Source organism: Capsicum annuum, chromosome 6, assembly GCF_002878395.1.
Source record: "Capsicum annuum cultivar UCD-10X-F1 chromosome 6, UCD10Xv1.1, whole genome shotgun sequence".
Taxonomy (NCBI): domain Eukaryota; kingdom Viridiplantae; phylum Streptophyta; class Magnoliopsida; order Solanales; family Solanaceae; genus Capsicum; species Capsicum annuum.
Genome location: NC_061116.1, coordinates 126655173 through 126674694, shown reverse-complemented (window position 1 = coordinate 126674694; position 19522 = coordinate 126655173). Strand labels below are relative to the sequence as shown.

Sequence of the window (19522 nt, the reverse complement as noted above, 5' to 3'; positions counted from 1 at the left end):
ATTCCATCCAAACCATAATTCCAGACTCAAACTAGAGCCGAAGAATGATATCATCATAGTAATGCCATATTAGATCACAATTGCCGGACTCAAATCGAAACTAGTAAGTCTAAAATCATAATAATAAAATGCTGAAGCCACAATTTCCTTAGAGTCCAAATTAATATCAAATCACCAACTTCAACAAAAATTTACAAAGGTATCAAGGTTTACTCAAGGAGTTTAATAAATGATCTTTAGGGACAATTATATTCTAGTTCGAGTATTTCGACTAACCAAAAACCGATAGAAGGCCTAAGTCACCCTAAGGTTTAAGAATTTCTCAAAATATCTCAAGAAGGTCTCCTAAGTCTACAAGGGGCTAGTCTAATGTTTGACCGATAAGGAGGGCTGGCATGAACCGCTACTAATCCCAAAAACTCATACTAAGGCAAGCACCTATCCAAATTTAGACTAAGGCCTTACAATCTTACCCTAAGGTACAAGGTGAGTCAAAACTAGCCCTAAGAAGGCATTATGATCGTTAAGAGGGGTTACAAGGTTGAATGCCTAAGAAAAGACCCTAAAACGGCTAACTTTGACCCTTAAAATACTAAATAACCATCAAGTGTAAAAGTCTACCCATCGCTAGCATAATACAATACTAATACTATATTAAAACTCAATCTAAGAGAGAAGTAAGACTAGCCTACCTGAAAATCACCAAAAACTCAATAAATTCGACTAGATCGAAGCTTTTTTCTTTCAGAAAGCCTCCACGTGATGTCACGCTATCAAAAAAATAATTTATGCGTCAACACATGAATAACAGTACCCGTATGGCCTATAAATGCTCCAGGTCTAAAATCAAGCTAAAAATCTCACATAGGGCACGCTTGCAGAATCTCAACTTTGAAATTATCAAATCATCCTTGTAAACTCAAGGATCATTTAGCCTAAAAATGGGTGAAATTCAAGCACAAACGAACCCTAAATTAGCCCATAAAGTAAACTAGGGATTTGAATTTAAATTAGAATTTTAACCAAGAACTTAAAGGGAACTTACGAAACAAACGAGGGGGTAAGACTACAATGAGGTCTCCAACGCACTCCCAACACCCAAATGATCGAGCTCTACAAAATTATAAGCTTTTTAGGGTTTATGGAAGTTGGAACTTATAATAAATGAGCCAAAATTGGGACCCCTCCATAAATGCAGCAATGGCCGCTTTAGCAGCCAAATGATGTTTAAGCGGTCATCGCTAAAGAGGCAAGGTACCACTAAAGTGGTCCATCCGTGCCTGGACCCTACCGCTAAAGTAGTCAATTGTCACTTAAGCGACTATCGCTAATGTGGCACTAGGATCGCTTTAACGACAAAGGGGGGCTAGGGATTTCACGAAAGTGATCCATTGGCCACTTTAGCAACCTTTGCTTTAGCGGCCAAACTGATGCTTAAGCGGTCGCACCAGCTAATGCTTGCACCAACAACTTAGAAAAATTTATCAAGTTCCGATCAGGCCCTCGAGATTCGTTCGGAATCCCGTGAGTGTAAATGAGCTATGCTACCTCAGCAAATTTGATGTTTCAGACTCAATGACACCATTAAAATTTCCATCTAAAGTTGTTTCGATCAAATATGGGTCCCACACCCAAAGGATCATTTTAACCAATTTTCACCCAATAGCCCAAAATGAATCTGGAAGCCTCGAGACCTGAACCAAGGGTCACTTATCCTAAAATCGACGTTTTGATCTAATAAAATTGTCAAAATTGGCATACGAGGCTGTTTACCTGCATTTTAGGCCCGATACCAATTCTGAATAGTAAAAACTTCAAAATAGAGAATTGGCTCTAAAAATCAAACGAATTGCCTGGTAACCAAACTATCTGCTCCAGCACGTCATAAATGACTTGGAGCAGCTATGAAAAATCTATAAACGTCAATATAGTGCAGAAAGAAGGTCATTATACCAGAGAGGCACAAAAAAAAATAGAAAACACAAAAGTGTGTGAAAAGGAAAACAAAACGAATTTCATTCTCCACATAACATCAATACCAAAAGGCATTTAGTTTGTGAAGAATACGATGTTTCCAAGAGAGACGAAGTTATTTGGGGCAATTCTTTTTTTGATAGAAAAATTAACAATTTCCGTTGCGAGTTTAAGATACACAATCCGTTGTTTTTGCTCCGATTTACTAACATAAATACCTCATATAATTTGGTATAATACTATATACCGAGTGTATAATATTGTATATCAAGTTTTAAGCATTATTGTAAAAAAAAAGAAACTTTGTATAATGTCGTAAGGAAATAATGAATTATACGACCGAAAGCTTAACAACCGGACATAGGTGCAATGTAATATTGTGGACTATAAATTTTCACAACTCTTATACCATTTTGATTTGGTTTCGTTTAACCTCAGCAAAAATCATGAGGATTATTCCCTAAATCTCCTTTTCCATTTTGATAAAGTGAAAAATACATAAATAAAAAGAACTAAAGCTGATTATTCTCAATATTGATCGGATCAATTTAGCATCCACATGAAGATTCTCATTTGCTATTTTCGTTAAATCTTCGTTAATCTTTAGGTCTCAAGCCATTTATGCATTGTAATTGGCCCTTTTTGCATGGGAAATATTATGTCTGCTTCTTCATTATCATCTACTCCTCCTTCCTCATGGCACTTGAATAATTATTCTGAATTCTATCCTCCATATTACTGTGTCAATATAAAGCCCATTTATATACAGATCTTTTTAGCATCTTGGATTTGTTTAATCCTTTCAGCGGCCGTGTATTATCGCCTCAAGAAATTCCGAAACCAGAAAATCGTTCCTCGAATTGAAGTTTCTCGTACCGGACAGGTTCTCAAGTTTGAAAAGTTCTCCCATTATGTAGGTAATTATTCAATTAAAGTCTTGGATTTCCTTGGTTTCTCTTTTTTTATCTTTTATGGATCATGTTTATTCTTATTCTATTTAGGATCCCAAATATTGTTGCGGATATAATTAAGTAATTAAACGTGGATGTCTAATTAGTTCAAGTATCACTGCTACCCTTTATCAAAGATTTTTCACATACATAGTCCGAGAAAATAAGTCAAGCTGCATGCTACGGCGTGCTGAAAATGTAACTAAGTTTTATATATAGGTCACTCCTTTTCTTAATTTATTTAAAAAGAAAAACCTTTTTTATATTTGGAAACTCTTTAACTTTACACTTTTCATTTTGTCATTAATGATATGCTTATATACCTATGGAAATATCATGGCATGTCTAAAACTATAAGTTCTAAATGTACTTTCAGACCTCTTTGTCTGGTTTAATGCTTGTCACATAAAATGAAATGAGTAATTAAAATTGTGATATTAAGTTTCCAGATGAGCTGGCCATATAACAAAACATATATATATATATCTACGAATGCAGCTAGACAAATGGGATTTGCAGACAGGAGAGAATGTCCAATTCTGTGCAAGCTAGCTACTGAGTACATAATAAAATCAGAAGGGTGTGAAGAAGATATGTACAACTACTTTGCTATTGAACCAGATGCTGATTCGCTTTTTATAAAGCTTGTTGAGGAGTTTGAGAGATGCATACTTAGTTACTTCGCTTTCCATTGGAGTCATGTTCCTTATATGATGAGCCAGGTAAATCTAGTTTTTAAGAAGAGATAGATCCATACTTCATTCATTATAACCCCACGAAAACAATATTTTATGTTTGCATTGTAGTTGACCAGCTTGTAATCTTATTCTTTTCTCCTTTGATATCCTTTCAGGTACTGAGTGCAGAACATTTTGAGCCCAAAAAGAAGCTCCAAAAGATTGTCATGGCTGCTACGAGGTATTACTGTATATTCCTAACATATGATTCGCTCTTATATTCACAAGTCCGCTTGTTTGTCATCATAAAGATATTCATGTTTAGGGCTCATCCAATTGTTTGGCAATTGGGAGTTCTTCACACTACATCAAAAAGGATCTTTAGCGACAATTAATTAATGGCAATAGCTTAATTGCCGCTAAATATGTTCTTTTAGAGGCATTTACTAGTGACAATTACATTTTAGCTCTCTTTGTAAATGCCCCTAAGCCTATAGCGACATTGGATCCAATGGCAATTAACTAATACCGATAAAAATTTTAGTACTCTTTGTTTAAGTGCATATTTATTACCGCTAAAGGTTGTTTTTCGTGTAGCGTCAACACATGTATATTGGTAGTTGAGACGTAAATACTTATCCCAGGGTGTCATGAAGTCATATCTCCTTGTTGCTTGTGTCTGGAATTAGTTGTATCATTCCACTACAAAAAATCTAAAGTGCTATGAATCCTCATTCGGCTTATATTTAGATACTGTTAAATCTCAAGGATGGACAGGAGTCCCATCTAAATTATGAAATCCATAGGTAGTTGTCCAAAATTCATTGAAGTTCTAAGATAAAAGTATAATTCTCTATTATAGTTAGTTAATCAATACGCAACCTGTGTAACTTCCCTGGAACACGCCTCCTCTGTCCATTCTGATTGTTTGCCATTACTGTCCATCACAATTTGGTTTTATGTTCTCGATTTCATTATGTTACCATAGTAGCTTTTATTATCTCCATCGCCTTTTTTGCTCTTATTCTAGAGTAGTGCTCTGATCTGTAAATAACTCAAGTGACTTACGAATTATTAAACGTGTCAATGCTCTTGCAAACTTTTGTCGAGTCCGGTTTTCATTTTCTTGGGCATATTTACATCAAGCCCTCCACATTTCTGACATATTAGTTTATCAATTAGGTTTGCTTTTTGCGGATGATGTAGTCTTGATTGATGAGACTCGTAGTGGAGTTAATGCTAAATTGGAGGTTTGGAGGCAGACTCTTAAAATATAAGGGTTTAGTTTGGCTAGGTCCAAGACGGAATATTTTTGGAGTGTAAGTTCAGTGAGATATCTCATGAGTTCGATGTGATTGTTAAGCTTGACACACATTCTATCAATAAGAGAGACAATTTCAAGTATCTGGGGTCTATGATTCAGGAGAATGGAGAGATTGATGAAGATGTCACTCACCGGATTAGGGTAGGATGGATGAAATGGAGGCTCACCTCCGAAATCTTGTATGACAAAAAGGTACCTCCCAAACTTAAAGGCAAGTTCTACAGAGTGGTGGTTAGAACGGCTTTGTTGTATGGGGCGGAGTGTTGACCTGATGAAGGTGGTGGAGATGAGAATGCCTCGGATGTCGGGGTGTACTAGGAAAGATAGGATTAGAAATGAGGTTATTCGAGATAAGGTGGGAGTGGCTTCGGTGGAAGCCAAGATGAGGGAAGAGAGGTTGAGATGGTTCGGTCATGTGATTAGGAGGAGTACGGATGCCCCACTTCGGAGGTGTGAGAGATTGGCTAGAGATGGTTTCAAGAGAGGTAGACCGAAGAAATATTGGAGGGAGGTGATTAGAAATGACATGGAGCATCTTCAGCTTACCGATGACCTGACCCTGGATAGAAAGTTGTGGAGGAAGCGGATTAGGATAGAAGGGTAGTCTGAGTTTAGGATATTGTATCTTTTGGTGTGGTACTTGGAGTATCTTATTTATGGTATTATTGAATATGCTATTTTCTATTGTATTTTGTTCTTTTACTGTTTCTTATGTCAGATTGTTTTACTTTGAGCCGGGGGTCTATAGGAAACAACCTCTCTATCTCACATTTGAGGTAGTGGTATGGACTGCGTACACTTATCCTCCCCAGATCCCACTTGGTGGGAATATACTGGGTATGTTGTTGTTGTAATTTATCAATTAGTATTTAGTTTGTAGCCCGACCAATTGAATAACTTCTATCTGATAGACAAATCTTATTATTATGTGATCATGCAGTACTGCAGTAGAACTCCAAACATTCTATGTCAAGACAATTAATATTAAAAATATGTTAGATTTTTTGTTTATTTTGATGGTTACAACATGATTGACACTTGGATAAAATATTTTAAGCAAACTTTGTAAGGCTGTAATATGGGGAAATTCACCTCCACATAGATATAGATGGGTTTTATGCCAAATCTTTTATTGGTGATTGGTGATCCCCTATGATTTCTTGTCACTTCCAAGCTGTTTTATTAACACATTCTAATGCGTTTGGTGCTTCATCCATGGCAGCAACTTTACTGTTATTATTCAGATTACAGTCTTTGTGATTAATGATACGGCAAGATATGCTGTTTGGTCAGCTTTTGTATAATATTCTAGATGTTGGCATTTATAAAATCCTTAGCTAAAATTTTGTGCAACTTTGGTAATCCCTAGCCAGTCTGAAATTTTCAAATTGCTAGATTATCAGAACATCATTCCATTAAATCATGTACTTCTCTTAACTTTTGCTCAACTGATACATGTCACTAACTATTCGTTCTTGTCTTTTGTGTGTAATGAAGGGAACAAAGATTTGAAAGGGTGACAAAGAATCTGAAGGTTGCAAGAGTTCTTACTACCTTAGTTGAGGAGATGAAAGCAATAGGGCTCGTTTCTTCAGACGACTCACACTGCACAGATGTGATGGTTCCAATGGCTCACAAAGATAGAAGCCCTGTCCTCCTGTTTATGGGTGGTGGCATGGGGGCTGGGAAAAGCACCGTGCTCAAGGACATTCTCAAAGAGTAAGAACGTCACTATTTGTGAGTGCGTATATATGTTAGATCCTGATGAGATTTCAATGTAGTGCGTGTATATACAAATATTATTTGAAAGATACTAATGCAGCGACTACCTAAATTTTCACGCAGACCATTTTGGATTGGAGCTGCAGCCAATGTTGTTGTGATAGAAGCAGATGCATTCAAAGAATCAGATGTCATTTACAAAGCTCTTAGCTCTATGGGACATCATGACATGCTTCAAACTGCTGAACTGGTTATTATATCCTTCTCAATCCCTCCCCGTTTCCCTCGCTCAAATCCCTTGAAAAATTTTTGGTCAAAGTCCCTTGAAAAAGCTATAAAGAGTTGCAACTCTGTTCTAATCTGAGGTTCCCCATTGACCGTGTGGTAGAGATTGATGATCTTTTAAATTCATTCATCTGTACTTAAATCTTATCACTACCCAAGCTCGTGGTACAAATCGTTCGGTTTGGCCTAACAGAACACACAAATTTGTCCCAAGGTTATGCCACATACCGCCGGATGCACTCGTACCATGTATACTTGTGTTATATAGAACATCACTTTCTTCTCCCTTTCTTATGTGGTATTTTGTTTGGGTATCTTCTGTGCCCTTTCTTTAAAAGCTTGCGAATTTAGAAGTTTGTTAGTCCTTCTTGACCCACCCTTATCAGCCCCCTTTCCATCATTAGTGTCACTAAGCAGTTAGTAAAACATTCTACTAGTCGATCCAAAGAGATTCACCTATGTTATCAACAGATACAGGGGCACTTTTATAATTCTGGGCCAAAAGTTTCGGGGGACCAAGTCTAAACAAAAGATATAATTTCAATGCTTTGGGACCTTAGCCTTTTAAAAACCTATATTTTTGTTGAATAATTTGGAAATGATTGTATAGAAAAGGTTTGATGCAGGTACATCAGTCATCAACAGATGCAGCATCATCCCTGCTTGTGACAGCACTGAATGAAGGAAGAGATGTGATCATGGATGGCACACTCTCATGGATACCCTTTGTGGTGCAGACCATAACCATGGCCAGAAATGTTCACCGGCGACGTTACCGAATGGGTGTTGGTTACAAAAAAGAGGAGGATGGAAGAGTAACTGAAAACTACTGGGAACAGATTGATGAAGAAGAACAGGAAACTGATGGCACTAGAAAGAGAAGACCTTATAGAATAGAATTGGTTGGAGTTGTTTGCGATGCTTATTTAGCTGTCACTAGAGGCATAAGGTAAGTGTCCTAACACGAGATGAGAAGACGTGGTACTATAACATAGTAAAAGGAGGGGGCGGATTTGTTCTTTTCTTAGCGTTAAGTTTGTTTCCATTTCTTTACAGGAGAGCTATCATGTGTAGAAGAGCTGTTCGGGTAAACTCACAACTGAAATCACACAAGAGATTTGCTAATGCATTCAATACATACTGTCAGCTCGTGGATAATGCAAGATTATTTTCCACTAATACTTTGGAAGGCCCCCCTAAGGTACAACAAATAAGTTTTCATTGGTCTGCTACATCTCTATTGCCAAATGTTTTGTTTTAAAAAAGATCTAAATGGGATACTAACAAGTACCTTGTTTTGTGGATTACAAAAGTTGATAGGATGGAAGGACAGAGACAAGACATTGTTGGTTGACCCTGATGAGATAAATGTGCTGAAAATGGTAGGGAGGTTGAATGATGGAGCTGACTCCATTTATGAACTTTACAAGAACCCTCATCCAGCTTATCAATCTGGCTCAGTTTGGAAAGACATTGTTATGTCACCTTCTAGGTTGAACATTCAGAAAGAACTGAAATATTCCATTCAGAAAGTTGAAAGCATGAGAACCTGAGTGACTGAACAAGGATTCTTCGAGCCTCCTTTGTACATTTGAACTTAGGGCTTTGGGTTTTGGAGACCCACATTCTACCGAACGGAACTGAGAGACTGAAATGCACTCATCAGCTAACTTGACCCCTTTCCTTGTTTGTTTTGCTAGGTGAATCTCTAGAAAAGCCTTCCTCGTCAATATGGTGAAGTGCTGAAGCCTTGTAGCTTTTAGTTGATCTCATAGAGTTGTACTAGGTTTGAAATGTGAAAGGTGCTGTTCTTTTTTAAAAAAAAAAAAAAAAAAAAAAAAAAAAAGGAATATGAAAGGTGCATCATGTTGATTTAGAAATATTTGTCTTTATTTTATTTTTTTTTGCGTATAACAATGTCTCAAATAGTTGGTGTATGTTACAATAACGAGGAGGTTGGAAAAGAAATTTTCTGGAAATGGGAAATGTTTTGAATTTACGACAAGGGTATGTTATCATGTGGTCAGGAGGTCACGGATTTAGGTCTTGGAACAGTCTCTGGTAAAAATGCAAGATAAGACTGCGTACTAGGGGTGGGCATTCGGGAATACAGTTCGGTTTTGGTTTTTTTAATTTAGTTTTTTCGGTTTTCGGTTTCCTATTTAGGTATACAGTAATTCGAACCGAATTATTTCGGTTCGGTTTATTTCAGTTTGGTTCGGTTATATTTCTAGTTAATAAATTCGGTTTTTTGGTTTTGCAACTGTCCCATTTTAGCGCCTTGATTATAGCATTTTATATAAATGCACAACTATATGAGCCACTTATGAAGTCTTGCAGTAAGCCAGCAACTGTTCCACTTATGCTATGTTCCATTTTTCATTTTGCATTACAAATGTCACATGCCCAGAACCCTTAAATCATTTCCAGTGTTGTACAGAAAGGGACTTCTAATCACTTGATGCTAGAAAATTGACAGCAATCCTAAATTGCATTAAACACAATCTAGCAGCAAGAATAATTAATAGCCACTTGTTACATAAGTGGTCAGTGAAAAAATGCACAACAAAACAGATAATGAAAAAGTCTGCTACAACTAGGAAGTTCAGAATACATTATAAGTTACAAACTCGAATATGATACAGATCAACCTTGTTTCACATACCAGCTTTTCTACAAGAAATTGTTACTTCATCGCATAATTAGCCTTTGTAGCTAATGCTTGATTCATACAACTTGACACATCACACTAAGTCACTAACCCAAATAAAAATAGTACCAGGCGCAGGTTACCAACAATGCAAAAACAATTTCTCGTTACCGTTTCTCGTTAGACAGGTGATTGATTCCCTTTGCCCATTCGTACTACGTCGTTTCCTTCGTTCTTCGCTTTGACCAGCTTTTTGCAGGCTGCGGAGTGAGGAGGAGAAGCAGATGCAATTGCAATTTGCAAACTAAAGTAGTAAAGCTTTATTTTGTTTTGACCTAATTTACTATTTATAATTGAATTTTGGATTTTGGATTTAGGTGTGGGTTGCTGTAGGCTATAGCCTTAGCCTATATTTGGGCTAAAGGTACTTATAATTTAATGGGCTAAAATATTATATTTGGGTTGGTATATAAAATTTCGGTTAAACCGATTACCGAATTAAGGTGGCCCAAGAACCGAATACCGAATCGAAAACTGAGTTTATTTATTAAAAAACCCGAACCAGAACTGAAACACCGAAAAATCAAAATCAAAAAACCAAATTATTTCGGTTCGGTTCAGTAATTCGGTTTTTCGATATTTATGTCCACCCCTACTGCGTACTATACACTTTTGTAGTGAGATAGCTTTAGTGCACCGAGCTATCCTTTTTATATGTTGGCATAATATTATTTTAACTAGTTTAGTATACGTGTATTGCACGTGTGTTTGCATCAATCAATGTTATATCTATTTAAATCACAAATAAATATGGTACTATCTCGTACTACAAAAAGTTATATCATTTTCTTAGTTCTATCAAGTAATTATCTAAAATGGTAAATTTTTAAATTTTTTTTATAATTATTTATTAATATTAGAATAATTTGAATTTTTTTTTACTTTTTTTGTATCCTTTTTCACTTTGAATTTGTATTATTTCCTTTTATCTAGGGTGTGTTTGGTATGATGGCAAATGTTTTCCTATTTTTCCTTGTTTGGTTGCAATAAAATGTTTGGAAAACATTTTTCACACCAACTCATTTTCCTCAATTTGAGGGAAAATGACTTCCCTCATGGGTTGGGAAGTCATTTCTCAGAAAATGACAAATGTGACTTATGACCCTACCCTCACCCCTGTTCCCCACCCCAACAACACTCATATTCACATGACTCAAAAAATTCACATTTCTAAAAAAATTTACATTGCTCGGAAATATTTTCACTGTGCTGTGCTTCAATTTTTCACTGCTTGAAATCAAAAATAGTGAGGCTCGAATTTTTTCCATTTCAATGTTCGTTGAATGTATTGTTATTTTCATATACATAGAGGAAGACTTACCTATGTTACTTTTGTTAATTGCATATTTCATTTTGTCATTGATGTAACTTGTTTCACGAGGTTAAATAAGTTTGTCGTTCCGTTGTATTTCTATTGATTGTAGTATCTTGAGATTGTCCTGACAAAATATTAAAAAGTGTCTCCTATATTTGCTAATTAATAGTTGCTTAAATTTAGAGATTGTAATATTTTAGTATTCGATATTGATATTATTTGTTATGCTTAAACTAGTTCTTACAAATTGTTGAGTTGCTAGAGGTACTGATATACTAGTTAACAGTTAGTAGTATTTTCTAAAAAAATATTTTTTCACTCACCAATCAAACACTAGAAAATATTTTTCTAAAGAATAGTTTATACTCACCAACCAAACACCATAAAATATTTTTCGGAAAATATTTTTCACTTACCAACCAAACATGAGAAAATAAATAGAAAACCAACTTATTTTCCAGGAAAACATTTTTCAAGAAAACATTTTCCATGAAAAATATTTTCCATCATACCAAACACACCCTTGATTTAACAAATTAGCCTGTCTTCTTTTTAAGGTTTAGTTTTTTTTTTTTGTTTTTTTTTCAAGACATTTTTGGTTTCTTTTTCTTAAATGAACTTTGTATACTTATATTATTTAAATAGAAAAATTTATATAATGGAGTAAATGACGATTTTATCTATTGCGAAATATTTTAATGAAAGACAAAATGTTTAAATTACTTTTTTTTAAAGATTTTCACACTTTTAATATATTATAGATTATAGATATAAATTATAGATATAGATATAGATATAGATATAGGTATAGATATAAATAGATTATAGATAATATCTTCCTTCCCGGTTTCAATATGTTTTTTTTTTGGGCCCTTAAGCTTAAAATCAATTGTCCTCCTGCTTTCAAAATGTTTCTTTTCGCCCCTCATCTCAAAATCAATTGTCCTACATAGGGGTGTTCATGATTGAACCGTGAACCAAATCAAACCGATTAAAAAAATTGATATTTTGATTAGGGTTTATTTGGTTTGATTTTAAATTTTTAAAATTGATACTTATGTTGTTTGATTTTGATTTTACTCTAAAATAACCGACAAAATAACTAAACCGAACCGACAAAAATTATATATATATATATATAATATATATATATGTATGTATATACACACATACATATGCATATATAAATTATTTATATATTATTCATAAATAAAATATAAATATTTTTGATATTTTAAATTTTAATCATAAATTTAACTTTAGTCATAGCACTTTTAGTCATATGTCTCCATCTAGTTGATGGTACATTATGAGATTCTATATGATTTTCGCACTTTGAATGGCAAATGATACTAATTGTGAAAATCATCTTATTGTCTATGAAATTTTATAGGTGAATTTTATTAAACTATAATTAATCACTAGTTTTAAACTTTCTCTTTGGTCCCTATTGAGCAAAAAAGTTATGTGTTTAACTTTTGGGGGTTTATCATATCATTCTCTTATATGTAGTTTCTAAATACTTTTGTAGAAGCGTTTGTATGGTGTTGCTCATGGCTTTGCCTAAGTATAACACTAAATTGACATCTTAGTTTCAAGATTGAGGGACAACACTCGGTTGACATCTCATATGTTGAATTGAATTATTTTAAGAAAAATTTCAACTTTTATTATTAACTAAAGTTATAAACCGAACCGAACTAAACCGGTAAGAACCAAACCGACGGTTATTTTTTTGTGTTGGCTTGGTTTGGTTTTAGAAATTTAAAAACCGACTAAGTTGATTTGGTTATGATTTTGACCAATAACCGACCCAAACCGATCCATGAACACCCCTAGTCCTACATATATTCTGACATTTCCAAATTGAAATTTAAGTACACAATTCCTTAATCTAACATTTCCAAATTGAAATTTAAGTATGAATTCCTTAACACCTTGTGTAGTGATTTCTCATGCTATGATATGATAGGATAACTAAAGAGAATCATATATGACTTGATTGTTTTTTCAAATATATTGTATGATATAATTTAACTTCATATATAGTTTGATAATCATAAAAATTCTCATTTTATGTAATTTTAAATTTGATGATATTTTATGATTTGCTTATTTTTTATCAATTATATTCTTACTTAATATTATATAGCTTTATTTTATTTTTTATTCAATATTATTTAACTTCACCTGCTATCCTAACTCTTTCCCCCCACCCCCCACCCCCAAACCCCCACTAAAAAAATCAATTTATTTTTATTTTTAAAATTTCTTTCTTAAAAAAATTCTTTTTTTTTCTTATTCCACCCCCTATCAAATCTTCACCTCAAATTTTAAAAAAAATAAATTAAAACTTTTTTCTTATCCCTCCTCCCCCTCCCCCATCAATTTCTATTTTGTTTTTAAAATTTGTTTTCTATAAAGTTTGAAAAAAAAATTCTTACCCCACCCCTATCAAGCTCCCCTCCCCCTCTCCCAAAAAAATTAATTTTAAAATAATTCAAAAAAAAAAATTCTTACTCCACCCCTACCCTGACTCCCCTACCCCACCCCAACCAAACTCCACTACCTCCAACCCCGCAAATATTTTTTTTAAAAGAAAAAAATAATTTTACCTCTCCCATTGTTTTGCATTAAATATATATAAATGTATTTAAATAATATTTTTTTACTTGTGTAATAAATACAAGAAAATAAGTTAAGAACTAATTTATTTTACAAATAAAATATATTTTTGGGTTCCACACCGAATGCACCTACATCATACACAAAAGATGCATTCAAACTTTATACTTGTCGTTGGTGTCACGTCTCAAAACACCCAAAAGAAATAAAATTTGTTACTATAAAAAATAATCTGATTACATGTATTTTGATATAATCTTTAATTGATTTTGTTAGAATTTACTCATTTAGCAACTTAATATATTTAGATGGTATAATTTGTGACAAATTAGTAGAAAAAAAATTATTTTACTAACAATTATCAATAAAATAAACATTTATAATAATTAAAGGACCGATTATGACATTATCATACCGTCAAACCAAACAATAAAACTGTTGTTTACTGTTGTTAAACAACAGTAAACGATACAGTCTATCCAAACATTGTATTGTAGAATACTGTACAGTACAATACTATACCATACAATTATTGATAGATTTAACATTTATAATAATTAAGGACATTTTAGTAAACTTACCGGTTACGATACAGTATCATACTGTCAAACCAAATAATAAAACTATTATTAAACAGCAGTAAACGATACAGTTCATCCAAACATTGTATTGTATAATACTGTACATTACAATTCTATACCATACAATACCGTACATTATGAAATCATGTCAAACCATCATCCAAACAAAGTGTAAAATAAGAATATAACTTACAAAATTCTCATTTAAAATATAAAAATGGATATTATTCTTTATATTTTTAAAAATGGTCTTTGAACCACCTCTCCACCTACGTGCACTCTACCTCTGCAGACCTCTCTCATGAGATCCTGATTAATAAGAACAAGAAGCCAAACAGACTCGCATGTTGCCTACATCTCCTACGAGAGCTCAAACAAATTCCCTGTAAACTTTCATTTTTGACGTGAGCTCAATCAATTCCTTTTAAACTCTGGCAAAGCTCTCTTTTCGGAGGGTAAGTTTGCTTGGCTTTGAATGAAAACAGTTTTCATCCTGAATTCCATTGGAGCCTAGGTCGTGTGGTACAGTGAACAAGATTCTACATTTAAGTCCAAATACACTAACGGAATCAACTATAGGCAGATCAAGAAATCTTGCATTGTTTCAGCTTCTCACTCCGTATGTGAAGCATACTGAATCATCAAACATGAGTCGGAGCCTCGATGACAAAGTTAAGAAGGTCCTAGCCACATTACATAACAACATATATCATGAAGATGGTTATTTGCCTAGACTGCTGGAGAATTTCTGAATTCCAAGCTCATTTCATAGAAACGAGTTTTCAGTATAAAACAACACATCATCGAGGCAAACCGACAGAGAATCTGGTCAATTAGTCTTGAGCAGCTTAAGATGAGCTCTCTCTACAAAGTTTCACATCACAAAATTTTAATTCAAACAGCAGCCTCTGAAAAAATAAGCATGTAACATCACCAATACTCAAACAACACCCCTCTCGAAATGAGCATATTATTTAAACAAATACTTTTAAGAAATCCGTATATTACAAATGAGAAGAGACATACAACAAGGTTACAGAGTTCCCAAACATCAGATAATCCGCCGCCGCTCCTTCCCCCCTCCCCTGAGACCACCAATCTATGTGTTCTCTTCACCCCCAGTTACCCCTTTCCTCCACTAGACTCGCTAAGCATGAACAAATTGAAGATACATCCATCAAATAATACAGTGGAAAAGGTCAAACGCTAAATAATGAACAACCAACAAAAAAAAAAGGTACTGCAAAATCAGTAAGGAGTGTAGTAGTACCCTCCTGCTGCAGGTGGTATTCCAACACCATTTACTGGTGGCATTCCATAGGGCATCACAGGGGTTTGCCCGGGACCATAGTATCCTCCAGTAGTGATCTTGGCCAAACTCGTTTGACCCTGCATCCCGTCTCTCGTATACTGCTGCCATACCATCTGTTCCTGTACTAGCAATTGCTCTTTCTTCTGCAAATCTGCCATTTGCACATAAGAAGGTGGTGGAACACTCAAAGATGCAGCGAAGGGGTCTTGTCCAACTGTCTGGACTGTTCCATCAGGTGCAGGGAGTGCCAAAACTGGTGTAGCACTCTTCCCTATTCCAGGCAATGCCACACTGCTGGCACTGCCACCACTCGATTGTGCAGTGGCTACATGTTGCCTAACAACACCCTGATCATACATGCCATTCAACAATAGTGGATCAAGACCACCACCCAATGCTGCCTTCTGCTTAGACAAATTACTTGCCGTCTCTACCAAAGCCAGTTCCCAATCAGCCTTACCACTCTCAGCAGCTGGATTTTGCCAGGCAGACGTAACCTCAGGTTCCCCATTGAATGGGAATGCTTCCCACGACCCATTTTCATTGCTTGTTCCTGGCCCTGCAAACAATGCCAAGGCAAATTTATTCCCCTGATCATCGGCAGTAACACCCTCCTCCCTCAAATCAACCAGATCTCCGGTCTCCTGAACAACAAGCTTAGGAGGCTCTGGTATAGGAGGAGGTGGAGGAGTATAATCCTCTGGTGGCGTCAATCCTTTAATTTCATTCATATCTGGTGTTGGCTCCTCTTCCGGTGGTGCTGGCAGGCTCTCTACTTTCCTTTCAGGACTCTTCATTGCCTTGGCTCTATCTCTCACGAACTCCTCCAATGTATCTAATAGCTTGCTTGTAATCCTCGACACTTCTGGGTACTCTGATGACCTTGCCACGCCAATATCCTTGCACCAGTTATAGAATCCCACCAACTCATCTATCTGCTTTGCTGCACTAGCATAGGCATCAAAGGCCTTGACACAGTCCTCATACTCCATATCAAAAAATTTATCCAACAGAACGGCCAAAACATCACATATATCTGTATAAATTTTATAACTTTCTTTCACCACGGGGTACAAAGCAACCAAGACCATCCGTTCATTCTTAGCCAAACCAGTTGGCCGACAAGACAAAAGCCGATCTAGCAGTCTCTGCAAATGAGTCATTTTCCCAAAGATCCTTTCAGGCTTCATCTCTCTCAAAGGAGTCACATCTTTCTTCTCCTGTATTGACTCTCTCACATCCCCTGACGATCTCGACCTCCTCATTCCATAACCAGGCTCGTCTCTGAACTCCCCATGATCATAAATATACCCCCGGTTAGAACTCTGGGGCGATCTCCATTGTTCATCCTTAGATCCATACCTTTCAATCTCTCCACCAGTTCTACCATTTTGCTTCCTCTCAAAAACCATCAATTCTAACCTCTGATCCAAATATAAAGCATAAGTCCTCACAAAAGCCGAATGATCCCATGAGTTCGAGTGAGCCTCATCTCTGAAATCTGACAAATTGAGCAGCCTTGTTCCCCTCCTCGTAGCATACATTATTTCTTGCTGAAATACAGCATCGCCATCATTGAGAAGTCGGTGAATTAGCATCAAACACTTGAGGGCAACAATCCAATCTCGGGTTTTGCCCAACCTTTTGGATATTGCAGACATACAGACACTCACATAACCCCGTGAATATGAAGTCAATTGAAGAATCTCTCTTATGTACTTCTCTCCAGCTGGTTCATCATCGTGGCTAGTAGCCTTAACAATAGCAACTTCCAACTCCGGTGCCATGTTGCTCGCCACTTTCGCGATCCCTATGCTTGTTTGATCCTTCACCGCCCCTATCGCCTTTCGGATCGTGGTGGGCGCCATGGGAAGCCAAAACTAGATCTTTACTTCTTTGTTTTCTGCAGATCACGGATTGGAATGTCATAATTTCAAGATTTGAGGTGTTAATACCATAATTGTATACCGTAGAAAGAAATTAAATACTTTGACACATCTTGAATCAAAGAGAATATTAGTTCAATCAGTTTGAACTATACCCATAAAAGGATAATCAAGTAGTAAAAAAATCGCCAAACAAATTAGGAAAGAAAAAAAATCAAACAGGTATTTAAGTCCAAACATACCAGATCGGAGGCTGTGACGTACAGATCTGTAAGGAAAGAAGACAACAGATAATTGAACAAAGAGAGATCTGAACTTAGCTAAAGCAATACATACAAATAATGCCAGAATTTATCAATTGTATTCTTTCTATATATTTGCTGCAAGATTTGAGGGAAAGGTGAAATGAAGAATTGAAGTTGAGATCTAAAATAAGTGAGGGGAGAATCAGCGGGGTTTGGATCTGGAAAATGTCGGAAGAAGCATCCGAATGTATAGGTATTCAGACAAGTCGCACAGAGCGTGCGTGTGAGTGCGTGTTTTAGGTCAGTATGTTATGAGTTGGTGTTTGTCCGGCACCGAAAAGAAAGATACTCCCCCTCTCAGATTATTCGTTTTAAATTGAGATAACACATTAAATAAAATAAATAATTAATAATATAATTAATTTATTATAGTGCTTCTATTAAATAATATTTATAAAAAATAATTAATTTAAAGGATAAAATATAAAAAAAAATTATTTCTTCTTAATTAATAAAAATAAACTAGTAAGATAAAAAATCAAATTAAGAAATTTGAGATGGATGAAGTAAAATATAACCATGCCCAGCCTCATTAGAATCTTATCTCTATATATAATAAAGTAAAGAAATTTGCATAAAATTATGCCAAGTGAAATATTGAGAACTAGCTACTTGGTATTTTAGCAACAAAAAATTATTTTCTTGGAAATAAAATTTATTTTACTGGTTAATTATTTATTTTATATATAGATTTTTAAATTTTCATATCTATATATATAATAAAGCAAAGAAGTTTGTATAAAATTATGCTAAGTCTATATATATAGCAAAACAAAGAAGTTTGCATAAAATTATGCCAAATGGCATATTAAGAACTTGTCACTTGGTATTTTAGCAAAAAAAAAATTATTTACTGATTAATTATTTATTTTATATATAGATTTTTAAATTTTCATATCTATATATATAATAAAGCAAAGAAGTTTGCATAAAATTATGTCAAGTGGCATATTGAGAACTAGCCACTTGGTATTTTGACAACAAAAATCTATTTTTTTGGCAACAAAATTTATTTTACTGATTATTTATTTATTTTATATATAGATTTTTAAATTTTCATATCTATATATATAATAAAGCAAAGAAGTTTACATAAAATTATGTTAAGTGGCATATTGAGAACTAACCACTCGGTATTTTGGTAACAAAAAACTATTTTCTTGGCAAAAAAATTTATTTTATTGATTAATTATTTATTTTATATATAGCTTTTTAAATTTTTTTATCTCTATATATAATAAAGCAAAGAAGTTTGCATAAAATTATGCCAAATGGCATATTGAGAACTAGCCACTTGGTATTTTGACAACAAAAATCTATTTTTTTGGCAATAAAATTTATTTTACTGATTAATTATTTATTTTATATATAAATTTTAAAATTTTCATATTTATTTTCATATTGTGGTAAAATATATTGAATGAACAATATTATTTGTTTTTATTCTATTATTTCATATTTTTATATTGTGATAAAAATAATTATAAATGACTCCTATGAATGAACACTATTATAATTATTTATATATTTCAGCTTTATATATCTAATAAAGCAAAATGTTTGATGAGTACTTTTGTTTATTTTTATTCTATTATTTTATATTGTGGTAAAAAATAATTAGAATTGACTCCTATTAATGAAAAACTATTATAATTATTTATATATTTCACATTGTGGTAAAAAATAATTAAGTTTAACTTCTATTTAATTAGTATATAGATTATTTCATAGATATGTAAAAATTACAAAAAAATCGACACAAAAATTCCGTCAATTACTCCTAATTCCACTATCATTAGGAGTAATTTCACAATTTGTATTCTAAATATATATTCCAATCAAGCTATAGGAGTAAT

General features: G+C 34.2%; 2 protein-coding genes across 3 annotated transcripts; one reads left to right on the top strand and one right to left on the bottom strand.

Annotated features, from left to right (window-relative positions):
• Nucleotides 1-2380: 2380 nt before the first annotated feature.
• Nucleotides 2381-8907, top strand: LOC107873292 (calmodulin calcium-dependent NAD kinase-like). 2 transcript variants are annotated; one of them, XM_016720079.2, is made up of 8 exons: nucleotides 2381-2887; nucleotides 3423-3646; nucleotides 3778-3842; nucleotides 6423-6644; nucleotides 6771-6897; nucleotides 7559-7881; nucleotides 7989-8133; nucleotides 8246-8907. In XM_016720079.2, exons 2-8 carry the CDS (start codon nucleotides 3431-3433, stop codon nucleotides 8483-8485), a joined length of 1338 nt encoding a protein of 445 aa, XP_016575565.1. In that variant the 5' UTR covers nucleotides 2381-2887; nucleotides 3423-3430; the 3' UTR covers nucleotides 8486-8907. The 2 variants fall into 2 exon arrangements, with proteins under 2 accessions (XP_016575565.1, XP_016575564.1); XM_016720078.2 differs by having other exon boundaries at nucleotides 2381-2891.
• Nucleotides 8908-15100: 6193 nt separating this feature from the next.
• LOC107873293 (putative clathrin assembly protein At2g25430) lies at nucleotides 15101-18191 on the bottom strand. Its single transcript, XM_016720080.2, has 2 exons — nucleotides 17604-18191; nucleotides 15101-17378 (listed from the first exon to the last, which is right to left on the bottom strand). The coding sequence occupies exon 2, from the start codon at nucleotides 17341-17343 to the stop codon at nucleotides 15412-15414; it is 1932 nt and encodes a 643-aa protein (XP_016575566.1). The 5' UTR covers nucleotides 17344-17378; nucleotides 17604-18191; the 3' UTR covers nucleotides 15101-15411.
• Nucleotides 18192-19522: the final 1331 nt, after the last annotated feature.